The following is a 27,006-nucleotide window of genomic DNA, read 5'->3' on the forward strand; positions in this document are numbered from 1 at the left end:
GTATCTCCCCTATTCTCTCGGTCTCATTCCCTCTCTCCACTTGCCAGAGGTAGGCACCGATATGGGTCGGGAGCGCACGAGTGACATTTGCTTGACATTTGGCCAGCCGAGTAGTAGATGGGAAGTTGGTTCCAAGTGTCGTTGGCCGCGCGCGCGGCGTGACGTCGCTGATGATGATTTACGGGCTCGTCGTCTGTGAACGCGTGCGACTGGTCCCGGGCGATCGCGCTGTACTTTTTGGCCGTTGATTGCGCGCGAGAGAGAAAGTGCGTGTGGTGCATAATTGAGCGTTAAGAACTTGAAATGGCCCGCGGGAGGCGGGCGGGTATATTTAGCCGAGATTGAAGAGCGGGATTTTTGCCAATACTATCAGCGCGTGGATCCGAGACCGAGAGAAAAGCAGGACCCCCCCCCTTTTGTTTTCCTCTCTTTTGCTCATCTTCCAGAGATGATCGGCGCGCCGGAGTGTCAGTGAACACAGCGAAGCGATGGAGAGATGGTAAAACGGCAGAGTTTGGCGCGGAAAAGCAGGCAACTTCTTCTCTACCTGGCTCCTAATCTTTGTCCCCCCCCTCCAGCTCCATCGCTCCTGTCGCACGACTGACCGCCCTCGTCTCCCTGGTCCTGGTCGTCCTGGTGACACGGCCCTCCACTTGTCACCGTGACGACGAGGGCGAGGAGCGGGCGGAGGCCCTGGCCGTCCAGCTGTCCGTCAGCGCCCGGGCGACGCCCACCCCTCTCTGGGCGGTGGTCTGGGGGCCCACGCAGCCCCTGGAGGACGAGACCTACCACCTCCTCTCCGGTCAGGAAACGGAGCGGCCGCTCCCGCGGGAGGCGGGCGCGGCCGCCGCGTCCTCCGCCGACTGGCTCTACCCCGACGCCAGCACGCACCCCCGAGAGGACGCGCGGCCGGAGTCGTGGAACCGAGAGGGCGCGGAGGACGGCGGGGCGGAGGAGGCCGAGCTGGAGGAAGGTGGGTGTCAGGGAAAATGACGCGCCGCATTGCCACGAGTGCTCCTGGGAATTAACTGTCACGCGGGTGAAGGTTGACCCCCCTCCAAGCGAGCGCAGTCGGCTGCGTCTGGAAAGCCTCATCAAGTTGCCATCGCTCAGCGCCGGCAATCGGCCGCCGTCGAGAGATGCGCGAGGAGCGGCGGGATGGCCGTTTTCCTTGCGAGTCTTTTGGCACATCTAATTTCATGTTCAGCCGCCCTCATTGATTTCTTCTTTTGTTCTCGCTATAATTAGAAATATATACCGTCACGCTCTGAGAAGAGTAACTGTGCGTGCGTGTGTTACAGTGGACCCTCAGTTCTACGTCACTGTGACCATCTCCACGCTGCTCATCCTCACGGCGATCATCATCACGGCCAAGCTCTGGTAGGAACTTAACTCCTCTCTTATTTATGATCGGGCAGCACGCAGGGCCGGGCGTTTGCGACTCGGGCCTTCATTCGGGGAGGGACTTCAAGCCAATCGTGACATCATCACCGCATGCGTCGGCCGAAGCCGTTTTGAGAGCGCGAGAAAAGGATTCGGCAAGCGCCGTTCTCGGCTCACCCGTTTGCCGAGTTCGCTCATGTGACATCTGCAAGCTGAGGTCGCGATCGGTCGCCCCGAGCAACTGTGATGTCACTTTCAGGCGACACCAAGTGGCACAGGCCGCCCCCCCCCCCCGCCCCCCCACCGAGATCTTGCCGCTTCATCCATCTTCCACAAACGCAATATTGGTCAGAATGGACTAAAACGAGTGGGCTGCAGGGAGCATGGAATTTCCGAGGTGACTTTGGCCGGTGTTTTAGGAAGGTGACACAATTTCCTGCAGTTCGATGCCGCTGACGGTGTCGAGGCGCCGACTGGATTGGACACTCAAATTAAAGAATGCTTCTAACGCAGTGGTGGGCAAACTACGGCCCGCGGGCCGAATCCGGCCCGTTGGTCTTTTTAATCCGGCCCGCTGAAGGTTGGTCCACAATTAAGGTTCGATGTGAATGATTGCATTCATTTCAATTGGACTTGTAATGACAGGCATTTCACCGCCAGGTGGCGCATTGACTTGAAATTGCAGAACACGGGGGGGGGGCGGGGCAATCTTTTCGACCACCTAGTACCTCTGTATCGCTCTACTTCTACTGGTCTGATCACAACCCATCTGCAGCGATGCACAGGCTAAAATAGGTCATCAACAACACTTTTGTCATTTTAAAAAAGTATATTAATACCGTACGTTCATGCTTTTGTTCTGTTGATGTTTGATATGGACTGTCAACAAATGCAGTTTTTTTTAATGTACCATAGCTCGTGCTGACCTGCCCCTTCTGTCAAATTTTAAAAGTCAATGCGGCGCCCGAGCCAAAAAGTTTGCCCACCCCTGTTCTAACGCGATGAGCGGATCGCTAAGAAGTTCAGGAGGATATTTCCGCCCCCTTTGAGCAATCATGCGCCGCAAGAATACATTTTGAATGTTTTTTTTTGGGGGGGTGGCATTTTAGCGAATGTCACTGTAGAAAACTGATTTGCTATCAATGCATGTTCACCCAAAAAGTTGCTTTACATGGAGTGGGGACTTGTGGAGCAGATATCGGATATTCGGGACTTTGCGGTACCGCCGTTTGCTCGTGCCCAACAAGAGGGACAAGGACTAAGTTCGATGTTTGCTTCAATGAAGGCCTCAAGCCCAGAAACAGCAGCACTGCGCCACCTGACAATCGCTGCACGATCGTAAAAATCCTTCGGGATCGGTTTGGCCCACAATCTCAAGAAGTACGATAGCCGATAGCAAACCGCCGCAAACGTCCTTTTATTATTTAGTTAAAAAAAAAAAAACATGCACCAGCGCGCTGTATCCTGACACCGAATTTGAGGCCGTCGCCCGCGGTGTTGAAGGATCACCAAAAGCTGGGCAAGCTCTTTCGAATTCCCACTTAGCCAACGGACGCGTGTTTGGAGGAAGTTTGCCGAGAGCTTGTCTAGCCGCAGCAGAGCCAACATGAGCCCCGGAGGGGTAGGGGGGGGGGCACCCCACCTAAGCTGTCAAGGCTCTTTCCATCCTTCACCGTCCTCTAATGAACTCCAGAGCTGACCTTGTTTCCTCTGTGGCTTTTTGCCTTCAACACGGGAGGCCGAGGCGTTAAGACGCTAGCGGCAGCTCGGAGGCGAGCTGCCGTCATCCCCTTCGCACGTGACGATCTTGCCGTCCAAAGAGGCTACATCGCAGCGGAAAACGGATGTGTTCTTTCATCCGTCGTGAAGTGCTCCGCCAAGACGGCTTTCTGTCGCCTTTTTTTTTTTTTTTTTTACTTCTAACATTCGTGTTAGTAGAAAATACCGTAACCTGAATGTTGAACAGTACAGTCCATTGGTGCCTTGAGATACGAGGGAATTGTCTTTTGTTTTTGTTTTTTTGTTTTTAAACGAGGAAAAATCTCTCTCCATAGAAGCACTATGCATGAATTGAAGAGCCATTATGCTGCTGCCCACCTTGGCCACATGGGGGCAGTAGAAGACAGACAGATACAGTAGTACGCCTACTTATGAACGTCTCTTCATGTGAAATTTTCAAGTTACGAAACGCCTCAACAGGAAATATTGCCTCTTGTGTTAGGAAAGACATTTCAAGTTAGGAAAGATCAAATTCAGCTGGGCTGCTCGTCGCGGCTCCGAGTTTCTTGAACGCAACATACTGAGAGCTGCTCTGCCATTGGCTATTACCGAGCATCTTCCTGGCATCCCATTGGCTAAGAAGGACGTCAACCGAATGTGTCTATGCGTGTGGAGAGAGAGACGTGCGTCTATGCAACGTCCTCGTCATTCGTGTTCGGATAGTTTTGCGTAGATGTGACGAGTCGGGCGATCGCTCACTATGCTGATGTTAGCCTTGTACATCTTCGAAGGTTTGTTAAAAGCCGACAAAAGCAAACGTCCTTGGATCAGTTCCTGACAAAACGGCAGGCAAAAACCACTTTTGAGAGAGAACATGAACGAAAGAGGGCAAAAAACAATGAGGGCGCAGTTAAGTTAAATGAGCGTCATTTTTATTTCATTCTTTGTTTTTTTACGTTACGCACAACTTTCAATTATTGTGCAATAATCTCATTGCAACATGTATTCGTTGCACAATTTGATGCATTTTTATGCTTCAGAAAACATTTCTGTCTGAATTTTTACGGGGGGCTTGGAACGCATTAGGGCATTGACATGGAAAATGCGTCTTGACTTACAAATATTTCCAGGCAAGAAATTTCTTCCAGAAGCAATTCATTTCGCAAGTAGGGGTACCGCCGCATACTGCACATGGACGTGTGTGTACATTCCACACATCCAAGTTCCATCCAACTCAAAGGCAATTTCATCTGGAACATTGAAGGTGTCATTCGAAATTAGTGTGGGGCGGGGCGGAGGGGGGGGATATTTGAATTGCCATAAACCTGAGAAACATTCGGAATGAGAAATAGACGATTTCTGCCAGAAGCAAGAATTTTTTTGGTACACGCTAAAGTTGGAACGTTTCAAATCGGATGAGAAATTTCGAAGTCGTAAAAGAGACCAAATAAATAAATAAATACATCAATCTTTGGCGGGCTTCACCGCTAAACCCTTGCGACTTTTTTTCCATCTTCCTCTCACCACCTGAGGGGCACATTACAAAGAAGCGACGCGCCACCGCCGCCGCTCGTTTCTTCAGATTTGTACGGATGGCTTGAAAGATTTGCTTTCACTTTTGGGGGAGAAAAAAAAAATGGTCATATTCCACCCGCCATCAGCTCGAACAAAGGACGGCCGTTGTTTATGTACAACCGCGGCGCAGGGCGGCCATTAAGAGGAAATGGGCGACGCATCCCGATGATATAGTGGCGCACTTCCACGCTTTGCTGATCAGACCAATAACGTCAAGTTGATTTGACCGCCGGGTCTTGTGCGCCTCGTCCCCCCCCCCCCACCCCCCCCCTCCTCTACTCTCTCCCGCATCTTCTTCTGTCAAGGATTCTTGTTGTTTTACGTCGCTTATTTATGCCTTCGTTCTCCATCTCCATACTGCCAATTTTTCAATCCGGCGTCGGGAACGGTCTCATTTGTTCCGCTTCATATTCCCTTTTTGCACTTGAGCGCAGATTTGCCCCCACGGTCTTACGTTCTCAAAACCTCCCTCCTCCTCCTCCTCCTCCTCCTACTTGGGCCTCGCGGGGATTTGCTTTCTTGCTCTCAATACCTGTCCCCCCCCCTCGCCCCCCGCACTTCTTTCCTTGTGGTTCTTGGCTTTCTATCCGTATTGTAATTGCCGTCTTTGCATCTTATCTCTGACTCCAGTCTCCCTTGTGCGGCTGCAGATTCATCCTCTGAGCCGCTCCACCATTAAATAAATAAATAAACCACTCACACACACACACACACACACTCAGAAGGGCCTTTCAGACAGAACCTAACTGTTGCTTCTCGAATTTGCATCAGCCGTGACCTCATTCAAACGAGAGGCGAGGGTAGAGCACGTTGTGCCGCTCGCAGTATTTCCGTGCGGCGCCGGTCTATCGCGTGTCATCAATGTGTAAATAACGCCACGTGTCGGATGGGCCGCAGATGGACCGGAATGATAGCGTCGAGTGGCAACTGGCCGCCGTCCAGTTGGGCGTGATGACAGAAGAGCGAGCGAGAGATTTGTTTTGCAGGCGCGAAAATCGTCGGCGTGATGAAGTCGAGCTCGACGGAGGCCAAGGGCGGGTGTTACTCGGGTCCAACCAGGATAAAGAATTGCTTTTGTGGAGGTACATTCAGCTCTGGTGCGCAGCGTGAAAGGCATCTTGATTGTTTACGTTCTGACAAATAATGGCGGATGCCGCATTGCCGTTGTAGCGCAGAATCCTTGTTTGTCCAATTATGATGGGGAAGAGAATATGGACCTCGTTCCTGTGGGGAGAGGCTGGTACGGACGCTCTATTCTCCAAAAAGCACTCGAGGTCACGAATTTGTTTGACGACGCCACATTTGCTCGTCAGCTTCTAGTTTTGCAGACTTTGGGCGTTGTGGTCGGGAAGCATCCCGGACGACCAATCGTTGAGTAGGTCACGCCGCATGGGCTACTATGCGTCAAAGCAACTCAAAATCGGCGACGAGACACGACGTTTGTCTGCGACACATCCGTCGGCCCAAAACACGTGTCAACAAAGAGAGAAGATGACAGTGATTATTCATTTTTAGAAGTAGAAGCAATGGCTTCTTGTACGCACAATAACACATGCGCATACGCGCGCACACGCACACACTACTATATACTACTACTACTATTACATAGAGTGCAAATAGTTTGTATGTAAAATTCTTACACTGGTGATTTTTTTTTTGTGCATACACGATTTTGTCATTGGCATTTTCAGTTTTTGTTGTTGGTTTTTCAGAGAAGGAAAGCACTGTTCAGATGTTTAAAACAATCGGAGTCACCATTGCCACATAATTGCTGGTTGGTTTAGTGGTATAATAAGGCTTAGTGGCAGGGGAGGGTTAGTGGGGGCTTCTGTGGGACAGTTAGCATTCCTTTAGTGCTGCAGTTTGGTTTGATTCAGTAGTCGGGGTTAGTCGTATAGTTTGTGCGAGGGCGGGGTTGGTTTAGTGGTTGAGTTTATGGGCCCACGGGTCCGCATTAGCATTCCAAATGTCACACGATGCAGGAAAGAAAACAATCGGAGCCGGAGTCATAAGCGGGGGGGTGGTTGAGGGGGGGGGGGTGCAACAACACCGACATGAAAATCAGAAATGATGATTTGTTTTTCGCAGCGACAGTCTTCTGACAGCTTTAATCCTAGCATGTCGGAACCGATCAATACATCAGTAACAAACAACAAAGTGAGAGCCAAGTTCATATTTTTGATTGACACTACCTCGCTCCCCAAAATCAAAACAAGAGAAATTGAAAAAGATCCATCTCTTTTGTAGCAAAGTCATTTGACTTGCGTCAAACATGTCGGCGTTGCGCTGCCGAGAGCGTCGAAACGCGGCGGCTCGTGTCTCTTGTATTCCCGTACGTGAAAGGCCACGTGACTTGCGGAGGATTCGACTGGTCGAGTTCAAAGGGGAGAATTTGTGACACGTCCCTCTGTGCGCGGGGGGGGGGGGGCACGTTGCAGCATTTTACCGTCTTTTCCAGCAAAGCGAGGCAACCCAGTGATGTCACCGCCCAAGTGTCCTTCTCATCAATGACAACAAAAACTAATCCGAATGAAATCATCGGTCGAGAGCACGTCGGTACCGGTCTGTCGCACCTCCCAAACAGTTGTCGCAAGTGCAATTAAAAACAGAGGAAAGCCAACCCCCCCCCTCCCCCAAAAAAAACCCTTCTAGCGCAATAATTCACCTTTCTCGACTAGCGCGCCATCCCTCCACGTCCATTTCTACGCCTTGTGGCATCTCATCCCGACAGGCTCCACCCCTCCCGCTTCTCTTCCCACGGACCTCGTTTTAATGAGTCCAACGAGGGCGAGTAATCCTCTCCCGCGTTGGCAGCGTTAATGCGTTTGCCGATTGTGAAAACCACTCTGCCGCTCCAGACGCCGTCTCCCTTCTTGTCGTTTTCTCGCCTCGTCCGCAGCACTGAGCTACGTTGACAACCTAAATTCTCATTCGGGGTCCCATGAAACTGTATTCAGTTCTTCCCAACAGTCTTTTCTCTTTTTATTTGTATTTTTTTTTCCTCGTCCAATCAGATTTCAGCCTGTATGTGTTGCCCCGTCCATCCGATCCGCCTTCAGAATTCGCAGCACTGACCGGCGGAGCCGAAAGTATGACTTGGGGCATTTTTTGCATCCTCCGATGGGACGTCCGTAGCAAAACACATCTGTAACTCCCAATTTTGGGGACGTATGACATATATAATTTTTGGATTTGGTAACGTTCGTCAAACCGAAACATCGGTTGAAATCGTATTTTCTACAATTGAGATCGTAACCGCGGCGCTTATGAAGTTGTGAATCGAGCACCGGCGAAATGCCCAGATACCAAATCCCGTCCCCCGTGCTCATTCATGTTCCTTTCTTCTCCTCGTCCTATCCATCAATCCGTGTCTCCAGTTACGATCGCGGCTGTTCCCGGCATCCGCCCCCGATGTCCCGTGGCGTGGCCCCGCCCCTCTCCCGCGCGCTCCCGTGCTCCCTGCCGTCCGAGGAGAGCCGGCAGACACTGCACAGCGCCTCCTTCTCCTTCGCCGACCGGGAGAGGTAACGACTCGCTTAAAAGAAAAAAAAAAAAGAAAAAAAGTCTTGTTTTGTACTGAAATTGGACAGCAGCACGCTTGCGTTTTCCGAGGAGCATTCAGGTCGGTAGTGTTTGAAAAAATAGATCTATTTTTTCCCCTTCCGTGATGAGTCACTCTTGGGCCCCATGTGTGTGTGTGTGGGGGGGGGGGGGATTTAAAATACCCGGCCACCATCCGCAGAACGATGCTTTTGTTCAAGGGTATTTAGAGTTAATCTCAAAAAGGATAATTATAGTGCTGCACTCCTCCTTCTAAGTCCCTGGTGACAAAGCTTGAGTAGTTTGGGAGTACATCACTTTTTCAGCTTCAGGCCTCTCCGTTCCACCTTACCTCACATTATCCCCCCACCCCCCCCACCCCCATTCAGACTTCTTTTAGTTTCTCTGTTTTGTTTTGTTTTGTTTTCCTTTAACACTTTTTCTTGTCTTGTCTCTTGCTGTGTCAGGATCCCGGTTGTGAACCTCTGAAGGGGCTCCTTTTATTATTATTTTTTTTCCTCTGCCATATGGTGAACACTTCTACGGAGCCTCCAGAAAATTTTGGGGGGGCCCGCCTGCAGCAGCATTTTCATTTTCTCCCAAACTGTGAAATACGTTCAGGGACCGCTGGTAATTCAAGCCGCCGCGCAAACTCCTCGGCTTCCCTGAGGTCTTCAACCTAAACTCATCATGCTCGCCTCTTTCCTTCCTTTCTTCTGTAAATTTCCTCTGTGTGGCTGTCACGGCCCCGAGCTGTGCCAAGCGCCGACCCGCCGTGACGAATTCACAAACAAACAATTTAACAGCCGTGCAGCATCCCCGTCTGAGGGCCCCAATCTCGCCCCCCCCCCCCCCCCGGCGCGCTTCCAGTCGCGCAGTTGCACCTCGCAAGACTTGTTGTTCGCTACTCCGTCGCCACAAACATTCCCGTTTTCTTGCTCGTAAATGGCGGAGTATCAAAGGCGTTTTTCGTCACGGACCGCATCCTCGTTAGGCTGTCGAGACAACATGTAGACTTACGACAGATTACATGTGCACAATTGCCCCCCCCTCCCCCGACAGTTTGATCGTTATTACGGTGGTGCCTTGAGATATGATTAGCCAGCGTTCGGACGATCTTTTGCTTTTCGACAACGGTGTAATGGGACTTATCTCAAATGACTGAGTCACAATCGTTGGCAAAAAAGTGAACCAATTCATTTAAAAAATAAAATAAAAAGGGCTTCAAGGAAAAACAAGCACAGATTTAACTTTGCCTGAACTCCACTAGTTTAATGCTAACACATAACAGGAAAGGCCGTAGCATCTACTGTATGTGGTGAAGTAGGCCTGTTTTGCACACAAATGGTGCAACAAAACATGTAGACAGAAAATATAGCTCTACTCAAAGGCATATGTTTATTCTCCACAACAACAAAAAACAACTGTGGCTTCAGTTTATGGAGTCAATTTCTTCTTCCTTTGTCTGTGTGACCATATCATACTGCCGCCTGGGGGCCAGGTTTTGCACGCCAGAAGGAGCTGCAATGGATTCATTTTGATGCACAAACTCTTTACTTATTTATGTTATTTACTTCTGTTGTGCCTATATTTTGGTACAAAGTGCAACATGACAGAGTTTCTTTCAAAATCATGTGAAAAAATAAAGTTTTTGGGGAGCGATTTCCATTGAATTTCATTCGGAAAGTTGATTTGAAATATGAATATTTTGAGCTCAGTGCGCGGAGCAAAGTAAACTCATATCTCAAGGCACTTTTGTGGAATATACGAACAACAAATTGAATTGGAAATCATACGTCATGGAAAATTCTTCAACTACAAGAAGCCGGCAGACTGATGGGTTTAAAAATTGACTAGAGATGCCACACGATAGCAGCAAAGGACTACCAGTGTCTTGATTGCGACACCCGTGTTGTAAATGGTCGGAAAATCTATCCACCATTGAGCATCTCCGAAACAGGGATTGGTGACTTTCACAAATCTGTTGGGCGGGGCAGGAGCCAACGGGCAACGTGTTGGAACACATCCGGGTCCAAAATGGCTCCCCGTTTCCAGCCTGGGAAAAATGCTCATTCCTTGGGCGGGTGTTTTACCAACTGGTATTCCTCATGATTTGTTTCCTTCATTATCTGGCGTTCGCCTCTTTGTTCACACCGGGGTGTGATGAGCAAAACACTTTCTTCCAAAGTCTTCACGGCTATTCTGGCAACCAATCCCAAAGGTTGGCTTTTTTCTTCTTTTTTTTGGGGGGGGGGGGGGTCTTTGTGTACGCTTGACAACAGAGGCGGATTTACCGAGACGTCCTCATGGAGAGCCAAGGACGACCGCGACAAGGCGATTTTTTGTTTTTTGACAGGTACTGCATTGTGGAAACAAGCACCATCATCTGCCTTCACATGTCATCACCGTACATCATGCGAAAGAGGCACCAAAGGAACTTTCAAGGGAACGTTCACGTCGCCCGCCTCATCACAATCAAATGTATTATTCATAAATGTCTATTTTTCATGTACCGATGGGCTTGTGACGTCTTCGAGAACCGCGCAAAGACACGTGTCAGACTTTGGTCTTTTCCAAGCGGTGGGACCGAAGTATTGAGACAGCAGGTCATTTGGAAAATCCACGTACGCGGTGTGCACTTGATATCCTCGCAGTGAGGACTGTTTCACTCTGTTCCGTTCTCACTGACCATAGAGAATGGACTGTTAAAACATCTTGCTTACTTCACTTATATTGTCAGAACTCTTGAAGTACAAGTATGTAACGCAGTCTCGTAACATCGGGGAGAACCACGTTACTTCCTATTTCCCTCACCCAAAGTTGTCCCACTAGCAACATCAACTCAATCTAACAATACTATTGTTGCAAGGACGACAGCGCTAATGTTGGGGCAAAACTGTGCGCTCGTCGACAACGGGTTGCTATTCGTACTCGTCTCGACACCAAATTCGATTTGTTCACATCCAGAGCTTCACTAGTAGGGTTTGGCAGCTGCACTTTTTTTTCTGAAATGAAAAAAAAAATCCAGATTTTAACTTTTTAGCAGTACCATGTAGTTGTCCTGCTACGATGCCAAAGTAATCCTGGTGCATAGAAATTTCATTTAGCGAGAAGGGAAAAAAATGCTACTTCTGTTCCCAGTGGCGGGCCGTGCATTTCAACCTTAGGCCTTCAGTGACGTCACATACATGAACACAATACAGTCTAGGCTCGTCAAGCAGCACTTAATTTCAGGAGCATTTAAAACCATCAAGTATGCATTCACAATTAAGAGCAGGAAACTAAATTTATAGATATTGTCAAAAATAAAAAGATGATTTAAAAATACTAAATAAAATGCCACCCAAATTACGCCGTGTGATCTTAAACAAGTCTGTCCAATAAATTGCACAATGTCGCAGTTTCATATAAGACACCAACCAAACAATAGCAAAACAAACTATTCTTTGAAAATAAAGTAAACAGATCATTTGCATTTTGAGAATCGGCTACACAACAGCAAATAACTGACGATGTTGAGCAGCTGAGATTGAACGAACTTTAGTGCACGAAGGTGACTACAATGCGCCATTATAAATTGCAGGTGAGCAGATTTATTTGATACATTTTTGTATCTTTGTCATTTTATTTCGTTACCATTAATTTAATACTAACGAAATAAAATGACAAGAAGAAATGTAAAATAGAATTCATTTACTCACCAATGTGGTGCCTGTTCACGGAGCTGCACATCGACGCGAGTGTCCCCAAACGCACCGTAGTTTGTAAGTGCCCAGCCGTGCTCTGATGTTTCCTTGCTGCCTTGGTAAAACAACTTCAATGGGTAAATCCAGTGTGGCTCCAAACACCAAATCGGTCCGTTGCAAGCAATAGGCATTCCCAGCAGTACAATTTGCAGCGTTTCTCAGAGGCTGTGAGCCACGGGTGCCGTTCATAATTGCTCGTCTGAAAATGACGGACAAACCCTTTTCCTTGCTGGGACAGGCTAACTAGCGCAGGAGTTGGGCGACCTCTTCGCACAATATCCACCTTTTAGTGGAAGGTCCGTCTTGAAAATTGTGTGGAAAGTAGTTCAGCAACCAGATCAACGTCTTCTTCTTCGGCCGTTTTGGGTTAAAATGCAGTGAGAGCTCCCTCTAGCAGGCGCTAATCCAATCACCGAACGCGCACGTCCAATGTCGACGTAAGGCATTCTCGCTGGCTCCGGTGCGCAGACTCGTGATCCGATTGGCTATTGCAACCTGACTGTGCCCGTTCATTTACAGCGCACAGGGGCCTGCTCTGTTTAATCTGAAGTTTAATTTACCTGGCAACACAAGTGCTACCTGAAATATGATTGGTTAAAAACTCTACCATAATAAATAATTTATTTATCGAGTGGCTTTCAATGTTATTTAAAATGACATTGAAAGCCACTCGACTAAGTGGAAATAATATGACGTAAAGAATACAGAAAATAATTTTGTTTACATATTTATGAAAATAAAATAACATGAATTAAATGTATGTTATTGTATGAATGTTTAGGCCAGCAGAGAAGGCCTTGCTGGCCCTGAGGGTCCGCCACTGTCTGTTCTACTCGTGTGCCGAATTGTCTTACTGGTGAGGAAAAAAGTGTCGGGCAATACGTGGACTCGAAACTGGGTGCCGAGGCCATGGAATCAAGCCTTCCTGACGTCCCAATACTTTTGTCCCCATCGAGTTTCTTCCACGACAAGCGTCGTGCGGATGGCGTCATGCGTGGCTCGTGCACATTTCCAGTCTTGTGGTTTTTAGTACGATCCCCGTAGGACTAGATGGTCTTTCTGTACCATGCGAGTTCAATAAAAGACAACCCGAGTGTTTGAAACTGCTCTCGCCTTTCTGTTCCTTTGAGCGCTTGGTGGAATCAAGCCTCAAAAGTTGACTTTTAATCGCCAACCTACGTTGCGGTTCCTTCAAGCAACGTGCAGAGCGTTGATTTCAACAAATCCCGCGGCGCACGCCAATCACGTCGGCAGGCCAAAAGGGACTTCGAGAAAGGAGGCGTGTGTTGATCCGGACGCCTCGTCTGCCTTCCGCCAGCTGCGGGCAGATGAGCAGGATGCCGGCTGAAAATCCCCCCGCGCTCCGTTCGTGACGGGATAAGTGTCAATGCAATCGGGAGGGCGAGCAGGAGGGGAAACGCCACGAGAGTGTATCGAGATGCACAAAATTACTGTGCGCGCAGTCGGGAAATTTCACCGGTCCGGGGTAATTGATTGGACCGGCTGAGGAGAGCGTCTCGTCTTTGAAAAGATAAAAATATTGAAAAAGACTTGCCCGTCGGCAGATGAGACATCCTGCCACTGGCAACCTCTCTCCAGAGATGTACAGTTGTTAGAATTTGCACTGGTGAGGGCTGCGGTGGGGGTGGGGGTGGGGGTGGGGGAGTGTTGCGAGTGACAGTGAGTGAAATTAACGCCACTATTTATAAATATGGAGGAAAAGATGCAAGATAACAGAACGGGAGGGTGGGGGGGGGGTGCGATGAGTTATGATGGTTGTGACAAAATCTAAATTGAACGACTGAAATAAATATTTTCAACGACATGTAACTGTGGAATCTTTTGATGATGTGTATCAAACGCTGTTATGAAAAAGAAAAATCATTTCGCCTACATGCAGAATTATTTTTGACAATTCAGCCACAGATCGTACCAAACAGCTTGGAAAGAAATGTGTACAACCGTCCCCACGTCATGTCACGATTTCCTCATCATATTTCACCCCCCGCCCCGAAAAAAACAAAACAATTTTGAAGCCCCACTGAGCTCGACCTCTCGAGATTTGTTTTGATTCCCACCCAACGTTTGACGCATTCCATATTGCGGGTGCATGAAAGGCCGTCGAAGCTCAGGGCAGAGCGCAGGAGGAATCGGAATGGCCTTTGAATGAGGCCTGGGCGCTTGTGATGCACGGGCGTCTACGGGGACACACGCCCTAATTAACGGCTTGACCTCCTCATGGAAGCTCCCCCCTTCTGGGAGTTAACATTTAGCGGTGGCGGCGCCCTCCGGAGATGCGCTGAGGAGCGCCTGCATTCAAAGATGCCACACTGACATGAATGAGATCGCATCAGGATAAGTGCAATGGCTTGTTTTTTTTAATTTTTTATTTCCCAACAATTTATACAATTCTCAACTCAGGAGGGATGGGAGGAGATGACAAAAAGGAGTCGAAGCCAAAGGCAGCAGCACGTTGAGAGCACACGCACATGACAAAACGTATCAGAAAAGCTCCTGCGCATGGGCTGAGGCGACGGGCTGTCCAGTCTTGTTCACTCTCTTCAAAACGCCAGGAGAGGGGACGCCGCGACGGGCGCAAAATCCGTCAAGGTGAGATTAAGTGAGTGACTTTAAAAAATAAAAAAAACACGTTCCCGTGAAGCTTCCCGTCAGAGTGGGGGTGGCAGCGGGGAGGCGTGATGGCACGCCACTTGGAGCCCATCACTTTTGTTTGAACGCTTCCGTTTTCGTCCCACAACGAGTCCCGTGAGAGTGCGCATCAGTGGTGCGGTTTGTCACTTCTTCAGTTGGACTTGGACCAGATCTTGCCGCTGCCTCGGAGCCTGGCGAAGTAGAGAATGATGTCACTGGTTATGTGTGGGTTTTTTGTTTTGTCCCCCACCCCACTCCGCTCCCACACACACACACACACACACACACACACACACACACACACACACACACACACACACACACACACACACACACACACAGACACAAATAAGAGGGAGGGCAGAGGCGCTCCTTTGCTCCCCTCGTTTTCTTTTGCTCCCATGCGGCGCTCACGCGGCGTCATAAAGTCCCCTCCAAAAGTATTGGAACAGGACCTCCCAAATTGTTTGTGCAAGCAGCTCCCACTTATTTTCCCTCTTCCTCAGCTTTGCTTTTCTCCCAGAGACAACTCCCTGATCTTCACGTTTTCACAGGTATCGAACATTTTTACAACCAATCCGAAAGGCAAAGACCTGAGCAACTACAAGCGCCTCCGGGCCTCGTTTCACAATACCTTTTAAGGGCACCGGAAAAGCGGGTGGCTTCGACCAATAGGTGCTCTCGGTTCCGAGTTGAAACGCAAATGCATGCATTGACCTTGCCATTTTCGAGATTTGGGGAGGAGATCGTTTGTGTACAAATGTAGCGTTATTGAGCCAGCAATGGTTTTAAATCAGGGGGGAAAAAAATGTCCCCGTTAGCATCCTTCCAGTAGCTTTTGAAAACTGGGTCTCATCAGTCTTTTTAATTCCAGGATTGAGGTTAAGCGCTCATTAATTGGTATTTCAAAACAAAGTGGATCTTCTTCCACCTGACTGACAAAATGGATTTCATGGGGTCCGAGCGGACAACCATGAAAACATGGGGGAAAAAAAGAAAAGATGACTTTTTGAACAAGGTGGACCACAACATTTGCACGGTTTCTACCTCGTGACATTTTTCATTCCGGGACAGATGTGCAATTGAAAACTGGCAATGGAGGCAGAGCAGAACAACCCCGACAGCCACTTCCGGCAGCAGCTGGCTTTTTAATGTTTATGGGGGGGGGATGCACCCACGGTGGCTTCCCGCTGAATTAACTTTGCTCTCTGCGAGAACATTGGACTAATGGCTTTCATTTAATGTTGAAGGAGACACTTAGCCGCGTTGTCGTTATTACTCGCCAAATGCATATTTATAAAGCAGACTTTCCAAAGCCCAAAGTGCTCCGCAGGAAAAATGGAAGAAAAAAAGAAAAAAGAAAAACAAAAATTAAAATTCCATGTGAAATATTTGTGGCAATGTACTTACTTTGAAACATTTGAGGGGAAAAAATATATATTCAATGACATCACTAGCCAAACGTTGATTAAAAAAGAAAAAAAAAATTCAAGGCAACTCACCCTTTGACTTTGGAACTTTTTTTTCCCGGCTGTCGCGGTTCCTGCGAGGAGGCGGGGTCCCGCGGTTCGGCCGGCTGGTCGGCATCCTGATTGGAGGCTGCGCCGGCGGGGGCGGGACCGGATGACGGCGACGCCGCGCTGGCCTTCAGGGTTTTCTGTAGGTTTGACACCTGAGGAAGAATCACCCATTGGGTCACCAGTTGCCAGGTTACTCTCAGCGCTTGCCTGGGCCTAAAACGTCAACTTGACAATACCTTTCGCGGCCCAACATTTGAAACATACAGTGTTTGTTTTTATATGAAAAAGGTCAAATTGGACAGTGGTATGTTGCTTCCAACAAAATGTAGCTTTGTGCAAGACCTAAAATTTAAAAAGTACACGAGCACGCGGCTTAAAATATCAAACGAGTCCAAGTTGCTTTGTGGCTGAAAAAGCAAAATGTGGTTTTTGGTTGGAAAAAAAAAAAAAAAAAAAAAGTAATATAGCGCCGTTTGTGGTCACAGTGGCCTTTCATGACGGGAGTTTATCGTGTGGAAGGCGGTTAAGTAATTTCATGGAGCTGCTCTTGAGAGATGGCGTTCATAAGAGAGGGATGGTAGACCAGCAAACACAACGGCCAGGGGCAATGATGGAGAGAGAGAGAAAGGGGTGGCGGGAGGGGGACGGGGGGGGCAATCCAGTTGGGATTTTCTTCTTAAATATCACAAGTAGCCAGCTAGAGGCATAAAAGGGTAGGCCGACGGAAAAGTCGCATTGATGGAGAGGGAAGGACTCGCGGCGTCAACACTGACTTCTGTTTCCACTTGAACTTTGACCTTCAGCTGGCTCTCACGGTACTGATTTGCCCGGGAGACTTGCTCTTCGATGCCGCACAGCACCGCCTCGCAGCCCGCGCACCTACGAGGAAAGCAGAGGCAGGGCCATGGAGAGGGCGGAAAGCGCGCGTGGCGTCGCGGGGGGGGGGGGGGGGGCGCGACTGACCACTCCTGCAGTGTGTTGACGATGTTGGGCAGCTCGTTGGGGCCCAGGTCGCGGCCCACGCTGCAGTCCACCTCCACCTGCTGGTTGCGCTGGTCCAATTTGCCCTGGATGATGTCGCAATACACCGCCTCGATCAGCAGGTCCTCCAGCTCGCGTACGTTCTTCAGCTCCAGCTGCTGCAGGAGCAACGAGTACGGCAGGCACTGGGGGGGGGGGGGGGGGGGGGGCGACAAAAGGCAGGCTTTCTAAAGGCTGCGCGAACTTTGGTGGGGAAATGGCACATTTGTTGAAATGTCGCCGGCAAAGGAGGAAGACAGGAACAATCTGCCGGGCAATTCCGAGAGTTCGGGCTCGTGACATTAAACGCGGCAAATCACAGGAAGGGGAGAAACGCGGCAGGACGTCAGATGGGATGGAAATAAGCGATATCACACTCCAGATCGTCGAGTGCCGTACGTCATCGTGGCTGTGTGCCGATTGCTTTTAGACGACAGTTCTCCCAGCGCCGGTTGTTAGTTCAAAGTGGGAGAAGAGATGGGAAATGACAAATCGTGATTTGTTTAGCTTTGCTTTTAATTTGGCATGGCAGAGGCGCGAGCTGCACAGTCAACTACCCAAGCATGAAGGGGGGGGGGGGACACAAACAAAAGAAAACTGAATCTTGTTTTACCGTGTCAATTTAACGGAGCGCGCGGCAAGCGGATTCAACATTTGAAAGCTAAGTTTGACCGTGCTAGAATTAAAATGAGATACGACTCGTGATCCTGGACACCCACTTTTGGACCGTGATGTAGCCCGTCGGAGGCTCCGCATCAACACTTTTTGAAAATGTCAACTGGTAGTTCACCTTCCATAAGAAAGAAATTCAATGACAGCTTTCTGCTTCTGACTGGCATCCCACAATGATGTCATTTCCAAAATGGCTGACAGGAAGCGGGGAAGCATCAAACCAAACTATTTTTTTTCCCCTTTTTTGAACCTTCAAACAAGTATTTGCTGGAACATGGGGAGGGGGGGGGGGAGCAACACCCTTATTTTGACAGAAGTAGAAAGCACAGATATCTGTTTTCCAATGTAGCGAGTAAATGTAAAAAAAGATCACAAAAGTAAATACTTTATGTAAAGTACAAACAGGTCATGCTCCTGGAAAAAAAATTCTACAATAATCTACACAAAAAGCTACCGTTTTAGGATGAAGTCCCAAATACAATTAGTGGAGCCCAGAGTCAAAGCAAACACGGTGAAGCAGCATTTAGCGGTTATGCTGCACGCAAATGGAATCAACTTGCAAAAGAAGTGATGTCAGCGCCACAGCCGTACAGTCACAAATTACGCACTGGAGCAAAAAAATAAGATCAAATAGAAAAAGAAATCAAGCTGATGGGTTGAAAATAGCGCGCGCTACGTTGGGAGTACTCGTCTGATTCTAACGAGACAATCCAGCTCGACTCGTGACGGCTCCTCTGCGGGGGGTGACAACACCGACAAAGGAGAACGGGTACCTTGAGGTTGGAGGCCAAGCTGATGATGGACAGATGGCGTAGTTTGTTCCGCTGCGCCGGTGTCAGCTCTGGGAGGGACGCCGCTCGAGCTGGAAAGCGTCAAAGGGTGACCAGTGGTCGCTCAATTCGCTAGGCGCAGTATTGAGAGGTATTTGTTGATTTCATTGATTGGGACTGCAGTTGGCAGTACTGCACAAAGAGACAGTTTGTCATATTTTCACTCGCGTGGCTAAAAATCGACGGGTCACCAATTAATTTACAGGTGGATTTGAAGATTTAAAAAAAACAAAAAGAACGTCAAATATGCACCTTGGCTCAGGACTACCACTACGCTGTGAAAACATGGGGGGAAATAAAAAAAAGTTACAATGCCTCGTATCCTCTGCAGCTCAGTAAACAAACGCACTCTGGCCAAACAGGGTCATTCCGATCAAGTTGAAACAATTAAAACGTCAAGTTGATATGGCCACGAATAATAAAAAGACAGAAGCGCCATGAATGTTTGTGTCTTTTTTTTTGTGTGTGTCTTGTTTTGGCACAGTCGGTAATGAGCCGGTCAGAAGAAGCGCGCCAATTTGTTTGTGAAGCAGCTGCCGACGGCACCTTCCGAGACCTTGCGAGTCAAGGCGGCGTGCCTCGCAGCCACAAAATACAGCTTTGTAATAAAAGAGTTAGCTGCGAGGGACACGCGGGCGTGCGCTCACGGCGTATTCGAGCGGTACCTTTGTAGTCGCAGTAGGTTCCGTAGGCGAAGAGATTGAGGAGCTGGTACATGGCGGCGTGAGGGCCATTCTCCATCTGGCGAATGAGAAAAACGAAGGCGAGATCACATGAAATTGCACGAGTAACGAGGTAGAACACTGAGAGGAATTCCCAATAGGAGTTTTTTTAAGGAATCCTCTGTCATTCGCTGAAAAACTCGCCGACTCTATGGTTTTGTGCTGAAAATAAAAGCGGAGCGTTGGAACCATCTTGCCACCCGAGAACTATGTTGACCTGAGAGAAGCAGCTTCAATTCGTCAGGCCGTAGCCATGTCCGATATAGAGCAGTGCTCTGGCACCACATTGAGCAACTCTTTTGGAGGGGGGTGGGGCGATGAATTAATGACTCGCAGATTTTCACCGTCTCGATGCCGGGGGGTGGCGAGGGGGGGTCACGGTTTGTAGAGTGCTTGGATGTCACAGAAAAGGCAAAAAAAATAAAAATAAAAAAAATCATGTGTGATGCCATCTTGGTGTCAAGGAAAAAGAAGGACGTTGAATTGGGGGGTTGGGGGGGCCCCGACGAACAGAAAAGTCGTGCTCGGTGCCATATCCACGCTGATTTCTCTGCTTTTATTAAATATCAGTGAGTGTGGAAAGCAATGTGGCCTAAATTGTCCTTGACAGTGATGAAGAGGAGGAGCTCCGAATCACGTCCATGCTCAGCACCGGATCGACCAATCGGAGACAAGGACGCTGCGCATTTGCACGACTGTTCATTTTTTGGTGCTTGGGAGAAAGAAAGAAAAAAAAAAAAGACCTTTTGTTTCTTTCCATTAATCCCGCAATTCGCGCCAGCTAAAGCGTTTCAAAGATAGATCAGAAATAACCGGGAATGAGCCGAGATGGGATTTGGAATAAATTCTGCTGAAAGTAAACAAGCGTATTAGCAAATTAGCCGCTCCGGCGCGCAAGATGAATATGCATATTAGCACATCGTGAGTGCGCGGGCCCGACAGCGTTTGACTTAGCAAATATTACAGAGTGAGCCACTTCACGTTCGTCATGCCTGCTTTGCCAGATCCACCTACACCATCTAATGAGATCCGGCACAAGCGAGGGATTCCACGTTGCATCCAAAAAAAGACCCTTGGAATTGGGTGTCGTGCGGATCATTGGCAGGATAAAATTAGCTTATCTTTGACCGACACTGTTGTCAATTGAACAACCACCAGTTGTTAGTTACCTCTCTGACGTTAGGCAGCTCAAGGATGTCGGAGAAGACGTAGAGGCCGGGGGTCTCCAGCAGAGAGCTGACAGCCTGGGCCAGCGCCGAGCCGGACAGAGACAGGAGCTGCTCCACCTCCATCTACAAGAAGAGAGAGACGCAGACGGCTACTTCATTGCGCTCGCCGTGCGGCGACTCGCAGGACGGCTGCGATGCATTCAAGGATGATCACCGTCCTAATCGCCGCTAGTGTGTTCAGAGCGCTCAAAAAACACACAACAGACTTTCGGGGAGTCCTTCCCGTGCCCTTCGAAAAAGCAGCGCCGGCTTCACCTGGTGCGATGAAAGGACACCCGATTGAACACATTGACCAGTTCATCTACAGGTACGCCTACATATATAATAATACTTTGAAATCAGAGCTCGAGTTGGTTTTGGTAGGGCCACCACACAAAAAAAAAAGGCTTAATGTTGGACCCTATATAGCAGGGGTGTCAAACTCATTTTTTGTCGCGGGCCACTTTTCAGCAAGAAGCATGATAGTTGACACACATGATTTGCTCCCACGGGCCACATCAAATGACGTGGGAGGCCGGATTTGGCCCCCGGGCCTTAACTTTGACACGGGTGCTGTATAGGCGTTGTCATGCCTGGGTGGGCGTGGCTTGGACAGTATCTCGAGGGTCTTCGATCCTCTTCCATCTGAATCTGGTGTGTTGCAGCAGCGAGACACGGAAAAGAGGCAGGACGGCGGACCTCTGGGAAGAGGATTGAAGCCCCCGGTAGTAGATGAATGGGGAATCATTTTGGACACATCAGATGTTCTTCCGCATCCGGGTGGGTGAGAGAACAAAGTGGAATCATGTGCTCTTGATTTGGATCAGCTATTTTCAGAGCTTCCTCCCAGAGAGCGCATGGTGGCCCACTTGGGACATCTTAGTCTCGCAATGCACGATACAATTACTCAGCTTGCGTCAGACTACTTTCACCACTGCGGGCTAGGTCTTAAAATCAATGCCGCAGAGAGATGCTTTTGGGGGGGTTGGGGGATGACTGGTTCTTCTTCATCTTGCGCTGACACTTATTAAAAGGAATTTGCATGTTATCGTCTAATACGGAGGTGCTTTATTCATCGGTTAACGCGCACGTCTGTCGCCCCACCGGAGAGCCGGCCGCCGCTTTAAAGAAACGTATTTCAAGCGAGCGCCCTGGACAAATGAGTTGGCGGGTTTGGCAGCCAAAACAACCGATGCTGAATCTCGGCATCCATTTCATGCTGAAATAATAAACACATGAAATGAAGCTGAATGAATGAGGGTGGATGCGAATAGACGCCGACACTTTGTGGCTGTGGTCCAGAGACGCAAAAACACTTGCAGGTCAATTAGAGCTCAGCTGTAATCTGAACATTAAGGAATCGGAAGGGTGGAGAAGGACCATAATGTTGGCCGCTAGTCAAGTTAACTGGTCACTGGTCAAAATAACTGTGACTGTAATCGGAGCATTATGAGTGAAAAGAGCAGTAGATTAGGTCATGTACTTCAGTCATCAACTTTTCCAGAGGTTTTTGTTTGTTTTTGGTTTTTGTGAAGAAAGAATTCAGAGGGCTTTGAAGCTCACTTTTTTTTAAAAGAAAATTCCACTTGCTAGGTTTCTACATAAACTACAGTAGAGCTGGACGATTAATCGAAATGTCACCGTGATTTCGATTTCGGTTTCTCTCAAGCTTTGAAATTCTATAACCGAAGAAAAACTACTCATGCACAGAATGATGGAGAGCTTTTCCAAGTTACCGACGCGTGTAATGTGGATGTCATTCCGCCATCCCCGAGTGCGCGTTCAGATGTTTGATGACACCCAGTCAGAGTTTACTGTAAAACTAAACGCACAATCACCAGAATGACACACACAATATTTTTCTTTAAATACAAATCATGACTCATTTTTCAGCCATTGCTAGCGCTAATGCTAAAGTCAAATGCTAACGGGAAATTAGCATAGACTTCAGGAGTGACTGTTCCTTCAAATAACGAATATTTACACTCACATGCAAATAATATAACACAAACAAGATAACAGTATTCAAAAGCACAAATTGTTCCCAATCGGTGGAAAACAATTTTTATTATTATAGCTTAATCGCAGCTTCTCCTGTTCTCATTCTAAATGTGTCTGTCCTCCATCCACGGACGGCCCCACACTGCCCCCGAAGAGGACAAAATGCACAGAAGAGCCACTATTTTTTTTAATGGGTTTTTTTTTCAATTGCTACTTTTTTTAATAAAATGAGATGTCAGGTACAACAAAATGAAGCTGCTACAAATAAAACAGTGACGTATGCATTGCTCATTTCAATAAATAAATAAACGGATGGATGGATGGATGGAATCGGATTAATCCGGACGAATCCCGCTGTAGGGTGCGTAATGTAATTTGCAAGTAATTCAACAGGCGGGAAAAAACAACTTGAAGCATTTAGCAGCTTGTTCGTGACATCATGAATGCGTGATTGTATAAACAATGTGTTGTCAACTTGCTACCCCCATCCGAGGCACTATTGTGACAATGTTTAATCGAGTTGAGCAGCAGATGGCATCCCAATATCCAAGACTAAAAAGACAAAACAGCACAGCTCAAACTCAAGACGGTAGAGCCAACAACTTACAAGTCGGGTCAGTGAGTGGACGACATCATCAAGGGATATCAAGTGTGCTCATCGCAAAGTCTGTTTGAGTTTATTTGACGAGTCTGCCAGCCGGGTAACAACAAGAAACAAAGAATTCTGCACCAGAAATTAAATAATGAATCCTACACTCGTTCCAACTCTAGCTACCATATCAGCCATGCTCTTTTTTGCTTCACTGTTATTTGATTTATTAGAAGAGTTTGGAGAGGAAAAAAAATGTTCCAGTCCAGTTGGTTTGGAATGGGGTGCTGCAACTTTCTAACATTCAAGCACAAACACGACGAGGCTGCACTCCATTTAATAATGTAAATAAATAAATAAACAAGCCCCCGGGCTAATAAGAAGTGATGACTCTGAAAATCACCCCCCCAGCCAATTTTATTACTTGAGTTTTACTCTAAATTAAACGCTGCCTATAACCCGCTTATACTGCAATGACTTTTATAGCGTTTTCGCAGATGTAAACAAGAATTTGCCATTTTGCTGATGAGCTGGAATTTAAATACGGTCCTCTGATCCTTATTAGGAGGAAGGAAAACAAGCAACGAACACAGTACAGTGAATCGCCATTCGCAAACTCACCTACTCGAAACAAGGCAGAGGAAGATGCTGATCGCTACTTAATATGCAGAAAACTGTGAAATACGGATGATTAATGAAAGGGAGAAATATTAAACGGAACTTTTACCCTTATTGAACATAATAATGACAACGACTGTATTAAAATATTTATTTCGGAATAATTTTTGTGTCACTTTTGAGCGCAATGCATTTTAACATAATCGTTACATAAATACTTTTCCATATGTACGTAGATACATCCATAAAGGGGAATTAAACCCAAGATGTTTCTGTCATTTATTTATCGACAAAGTATTTATTAAAAAAAATATGTTTTGAACATCGGGTTACCAGAATTAAACGCGTTCTAAAAAGCATTAAAGACGAAATAATTATGAGACAACAAAGCCACCTTTGACCTTTCGTTCCGCCTTATTTATTTGTTTTATCACTTGTCACTGTGGTCATGAATTGCAATTTGAGTTTAAAGTCTTGATTGTCTCCTGCCTCCTCGGCCATGCAGATTCTCTATCGTCATCCGGCGTTTTACATTCACTACTGTGAGCAAGTGAAACGAAACGACCCTATCGAGAAGGGTGATAATTTATCCACACGTAATAGTGTTATGTTATTACTGCCACTAAAGCTGGCATGTCATACTAGCACATTAGCATCCACAAACGCTAGGCCACGGTTTATTGTAAGCCTTTCCATAGACCAGAATTAATACAAGGAGACTCATAGGTGATTTAAAAGGCCTGTGAATGCATAAAAGTCGCCATAAAACTATTCTAAATCACACAAATTTGAGTAAATGTTACCTTGTTGTGTTGGTAGCAAGCGGATTAGCCTTCCCGGTCGGTGGTTCACTTCCGCTCAGCTAACGTACGACAACAAGTTAACGTGCTCTCTGATTGGACACTCGTTGCGTTGGGGGTGGAGGACAGGGCGTGGTTTGCGGCTGCCGAACGTCACCAGAGCAATAGTATCTAGCTCCACCAGAGTGGACGAGCGAGAACAGCGACATCCAGAGGCTATTAAACTTCATACTAACACGTTGTGACCTTATAATGTTTCTCAAACAATGCTATGTGAAATGTTTTCTACTTGAGGAACAAAAATGTGTGGCAATAAAAAATACGTACTAATTTAATACGGTGTACTAAATAATGACGTGCTTTAAAACGAAAATAAATGCAGGAAATAATCTTGGTCGCAGCTTTCGAGTTGCTACTCTGTGGACGGCGAGTCAATTCAATGTGGTGGCAGCTGAACACCTGCGCGAGACAGCGGGTTCCTCACACACAAAAAGCTTTCAACAAATCGGTCACGCTCCCCCTAAGCCCCAGAAGACAAAAAAAAAAAATACTGGCCCCGTGCCTGCGCGTTTTATAGCTGCTGTTAGTTAGCGGGCTAGCCATTATGGTTTGTGAAATTACTCAAATATAACGCAATCCAACCCAACGAAACATTTTAGACGCTGTGTAAAAATGTCTGTTTGGTCCCCAGGAGGCACGGCTCCACGACTAAAAGGGTGTTTGACCCAAGACACAGTGGGGCTGAGAAAATAATTTCTAAACGTATTGCAGAATATACAAGAAAATGCATGAGTGGTTGAACAAGGGCTACACAGATTTTTGACGTGGCTATAGCGCCCCTAGCCCCGGTGGAGCGCCATCCCCGGTGCTCAGTCTGTCCCTTCAGAAGTCACTAACATCAACAACATTCACGGTGTAACCAGTTGGACCAATAAAAGCATTCAGGGTCAAATAATGTGCGTTTGTTCCAGAAGCAATGCTCCAATCAAAAAAGAAATGTGTAGAACCAATCAAATCTGCTTTATTTTATAAGGACAGTATTCACACGCACACACAGTTGCCATATATAAACCGTCAGACACTTAAATTGCAGTCAAACAAGTGTGAGTGTGGCTTTATTGTTCTACGGGAATATGAATTTGAGTACACACAAAGCAAAGCTGAACCCCACTGAACAAAACAAGGGATGCCAGAGTGTATGTGTGTAGTCAGCGATAGATCAAGCTGACACCCGCTTGGTGTTTGCTTTAAACAAGCGAGACTCCTCACCATAGAGTCTCTTGGCCCTGCAGGGGAAAATATTTCACAATTATGGACTTTTGGTGCACCCCCCGCACCCCCTCTTCTATTACATGACCCTCTCTGGACTCAGAGAGCGCGTTATCTTCCTTTTTAATGATTTTTATGGCCAATTATAGGTGTCCAAAAGCACGCCGGCCCTGAAAAATAAAAGCCAGAATAATCAGCAAGGGAGTGAAATGGACTCCGACTTGTAGACGAAGAGAGTGTGCTTGTATAAGGAAACATTTAGCCTGCGGGAGGAGGATGATATTGATGCAGATGGGGGCCACGGAGTCAAGTCGGTCCTGGGGAGCCTGATCAAATGCGAGCAAGCCGGGATAAGCATAGCAACTTGGCAATAATAGGTCTTAGAACTATTGAAGTCTTTTTCACCTCGCTGACAATATTAGCAGTTACAATGCCTGTTGAGAAATAGTCCTCCCAACTCGTGTTCAACACAACAGTGCATCTACAAGACGAGGTTGTCTATTTGGATTATTAATTCGATAAATCAAAGTCAAGTGGCGATGGAGGTGGAGCGTACTTCATACTGTATATGTTGATTTTAATGCTGTGCATCACGGCTCATTTTCTCGTGCAATAATACGAAGGTGGGTGTCAGTACAACTGGAGTAGCTGACATTTAATAACCACTTAATTGTGTTGCTCCTATACAACCACGCTCCATTTTGTGAAGTGCTGAGAACAAAGAAAACTACTGTGCCACAAAAAGGAAAAAATTAACTCAATATAGTCAATCTTAAAGATTGAGTGATCACTGAAAATTACACTTGAAACACACAATAGATTATTTGTTTACCACTCTCTTTGAACCCCCCATAAGAACTGACAAGTACAGGTTAGTAGTAATATTTCTACAGTAAATAAAAATTGAAACCAAAGTTTGATATATTGAGCCACGTACTGCAATTTATTGTTAAAAATGACGTTTTGGTAAGGATGGTCTTATGAGAAGCATGCTTCATCCTTGGCATAATTTGCGAGGGTGTTGTCATGCCCCTAACGGGGGGATGTTCCTTTCCGCCGCTAATTGGCTTGATGTGATTTCTTTCTGTCCGACCGGCTGTCAGATTGCCCCGTGTTGCATCACGGCAGATGAGAGTCACAAG

At 47.4% G+C, this 27,006-nt stretch overlaps 2 protein-coding genes across 4 annotated transcripts; one reads left to right on the plus strand and one right to left on the minus strand.

The window, feature by feature from the left end:
- The first annotated feature begins 19 nt into the window (after nucleotides 1-19).
- On the plus strand, nucleotides 20-13,070 carry pianp (PILR alpha associated neural protein). Of its 2 annotated transcripts, none has more exons than XM_086113687.1 (5): nucleotides 20-499; nucleotides 579-973; nucleotides 1,302-1,380; nucleotides 8,055-8,201; nucleotides 10,574-13,070. In XM_086113687.1, the coding sequence occupies exons 1-5, from the start codon at nucleotides 489-491 to the stop codon at nucleotides 10,872-10,874; spliced, it is 933 nt and encodes a 310-aa protein (XP_085969813.1). In that variant the 5' UTR covers nucleotides 20-488; the 3' UTR covers nucleotides 10,875-13,070. The 2 variants fall into 2 exon arrangements, with proteins under 2 accessions (XP_085969813.1, XP_085969814.1); XM_086113688.1 differs by having other exon boundaries at nucleotides 8,685-10,729.
- A 1,249-nt stretch (nucleotides 13,071-14,319) lies between these two features.
- Nucleotides 14,320-24,709, minus strand: cops7a (COP9 constitutive photomorphogenic homolog subunit 7A). Of its 2 annotated transcripts, XM_086114175.1 has the most exons (9): nucleotides 24,599-24,663; nucleotides 20,724-20,737; nucleotides 20,549-20,692; nucleotides 19,323-19,398; nucleotides 18,601-18,689; nucleotides 17,099-17,301; nucleotides 16,909-17,014; nucleotides 16,118-16,287; nucleotides 14,320-14,806 (listed from the first exon to the last, which is right to left on the minus strand). In XM_086114175.1, exons 3-9 carry the CDS (start codon nucleotides 20,669-20,671, stop codon nucleotides 14,767-14,769), a joined length of 807 nt encoding a protein of 268 aa, XP_085970301.1. In that variant the 5' UTR covers nucleotides 20,672-20,692; nucleotides 20,724-20,737; nucleotides 24,599-24,663; the 3' UTR covers nucleotides 14,320-14,766. The 2 variants fall into 2 exon arrangements, with proteins under 2 accessions (XP_085970301.1, XP_085970300.1); XM_086114174.1 differs by lacking the exon at nucleotides 20,724-20,737 and having other exon boundaries at nucleotides 20,549-20,671; nucleotides 24,599-24,709.
- Between the last annotated feature and the right edge of the window lie 2,297 nt (nucleotides 24,710-27,006).

Source organism: Hippocampus guttulatus, chromosome 6 (assembly GCF_054856545.1).
Source record: "Hippocampus guttulatus isolate MCC_2025c chromosome 6, RoL_Hgut_1.0, whole genome shotgun sequence".
In the NCBI taxonomy this organism is placed as follows: domain Eukaryota; kingdom Metazoa; phylum Chordata; class Actinopteri; order Syngnathiformes; family Syngnathidae; genus Hippocampus; species Hippocampus guttulatus.

What these genes read in the sequence shown, in the direction of transcription:
- pianp (XM_086113687.1), top strand. An exon ending in GGAGGCCGAGCTGGAGGAAG is followed by an intron (nt 974 to 1,301) that starts GTGGGTGTCAGG and finishes CGTGTGTTACAG; the next exon opens with TGGACCCTCAGTTCTACGTC. An exon ending in TCCTTCGCCGACCGGGAGAG is followed by an intron (nt 8,202 to 10,573) that starts GTAACGACTCGC and finishes GTTTTTTGACAG; the next exon opens with GTACTGCATTGTGGAAACAA.
- cops7a (XM_086114174.1), bottom strand. Translation starts at nt 20,671, where the DNA reads ATGGAGGTGGAGCAGCTCCTGTCTCTGTCCGGCTCGGCGCTGGCCCAG. An exon ending in GTCAACACACTGCAGGAGTG is followed by an intron (nt 17,015 to 17,098) that starts GTCAGTCGCGCC and finishes CTTTCCTCGTAG; the next exon opens with GTGCGCGGGCTGCGAGGCGG. An exon ending in AAAAGTTCCAAAGTCAAAGG is followed by an intron (nt 14,807 to 16,117) that starts GTGAGTTGCCTT and finishes CTACTTCGCCAG; the next exon opens with GCTCCGAGGCAGCGGCAAGA.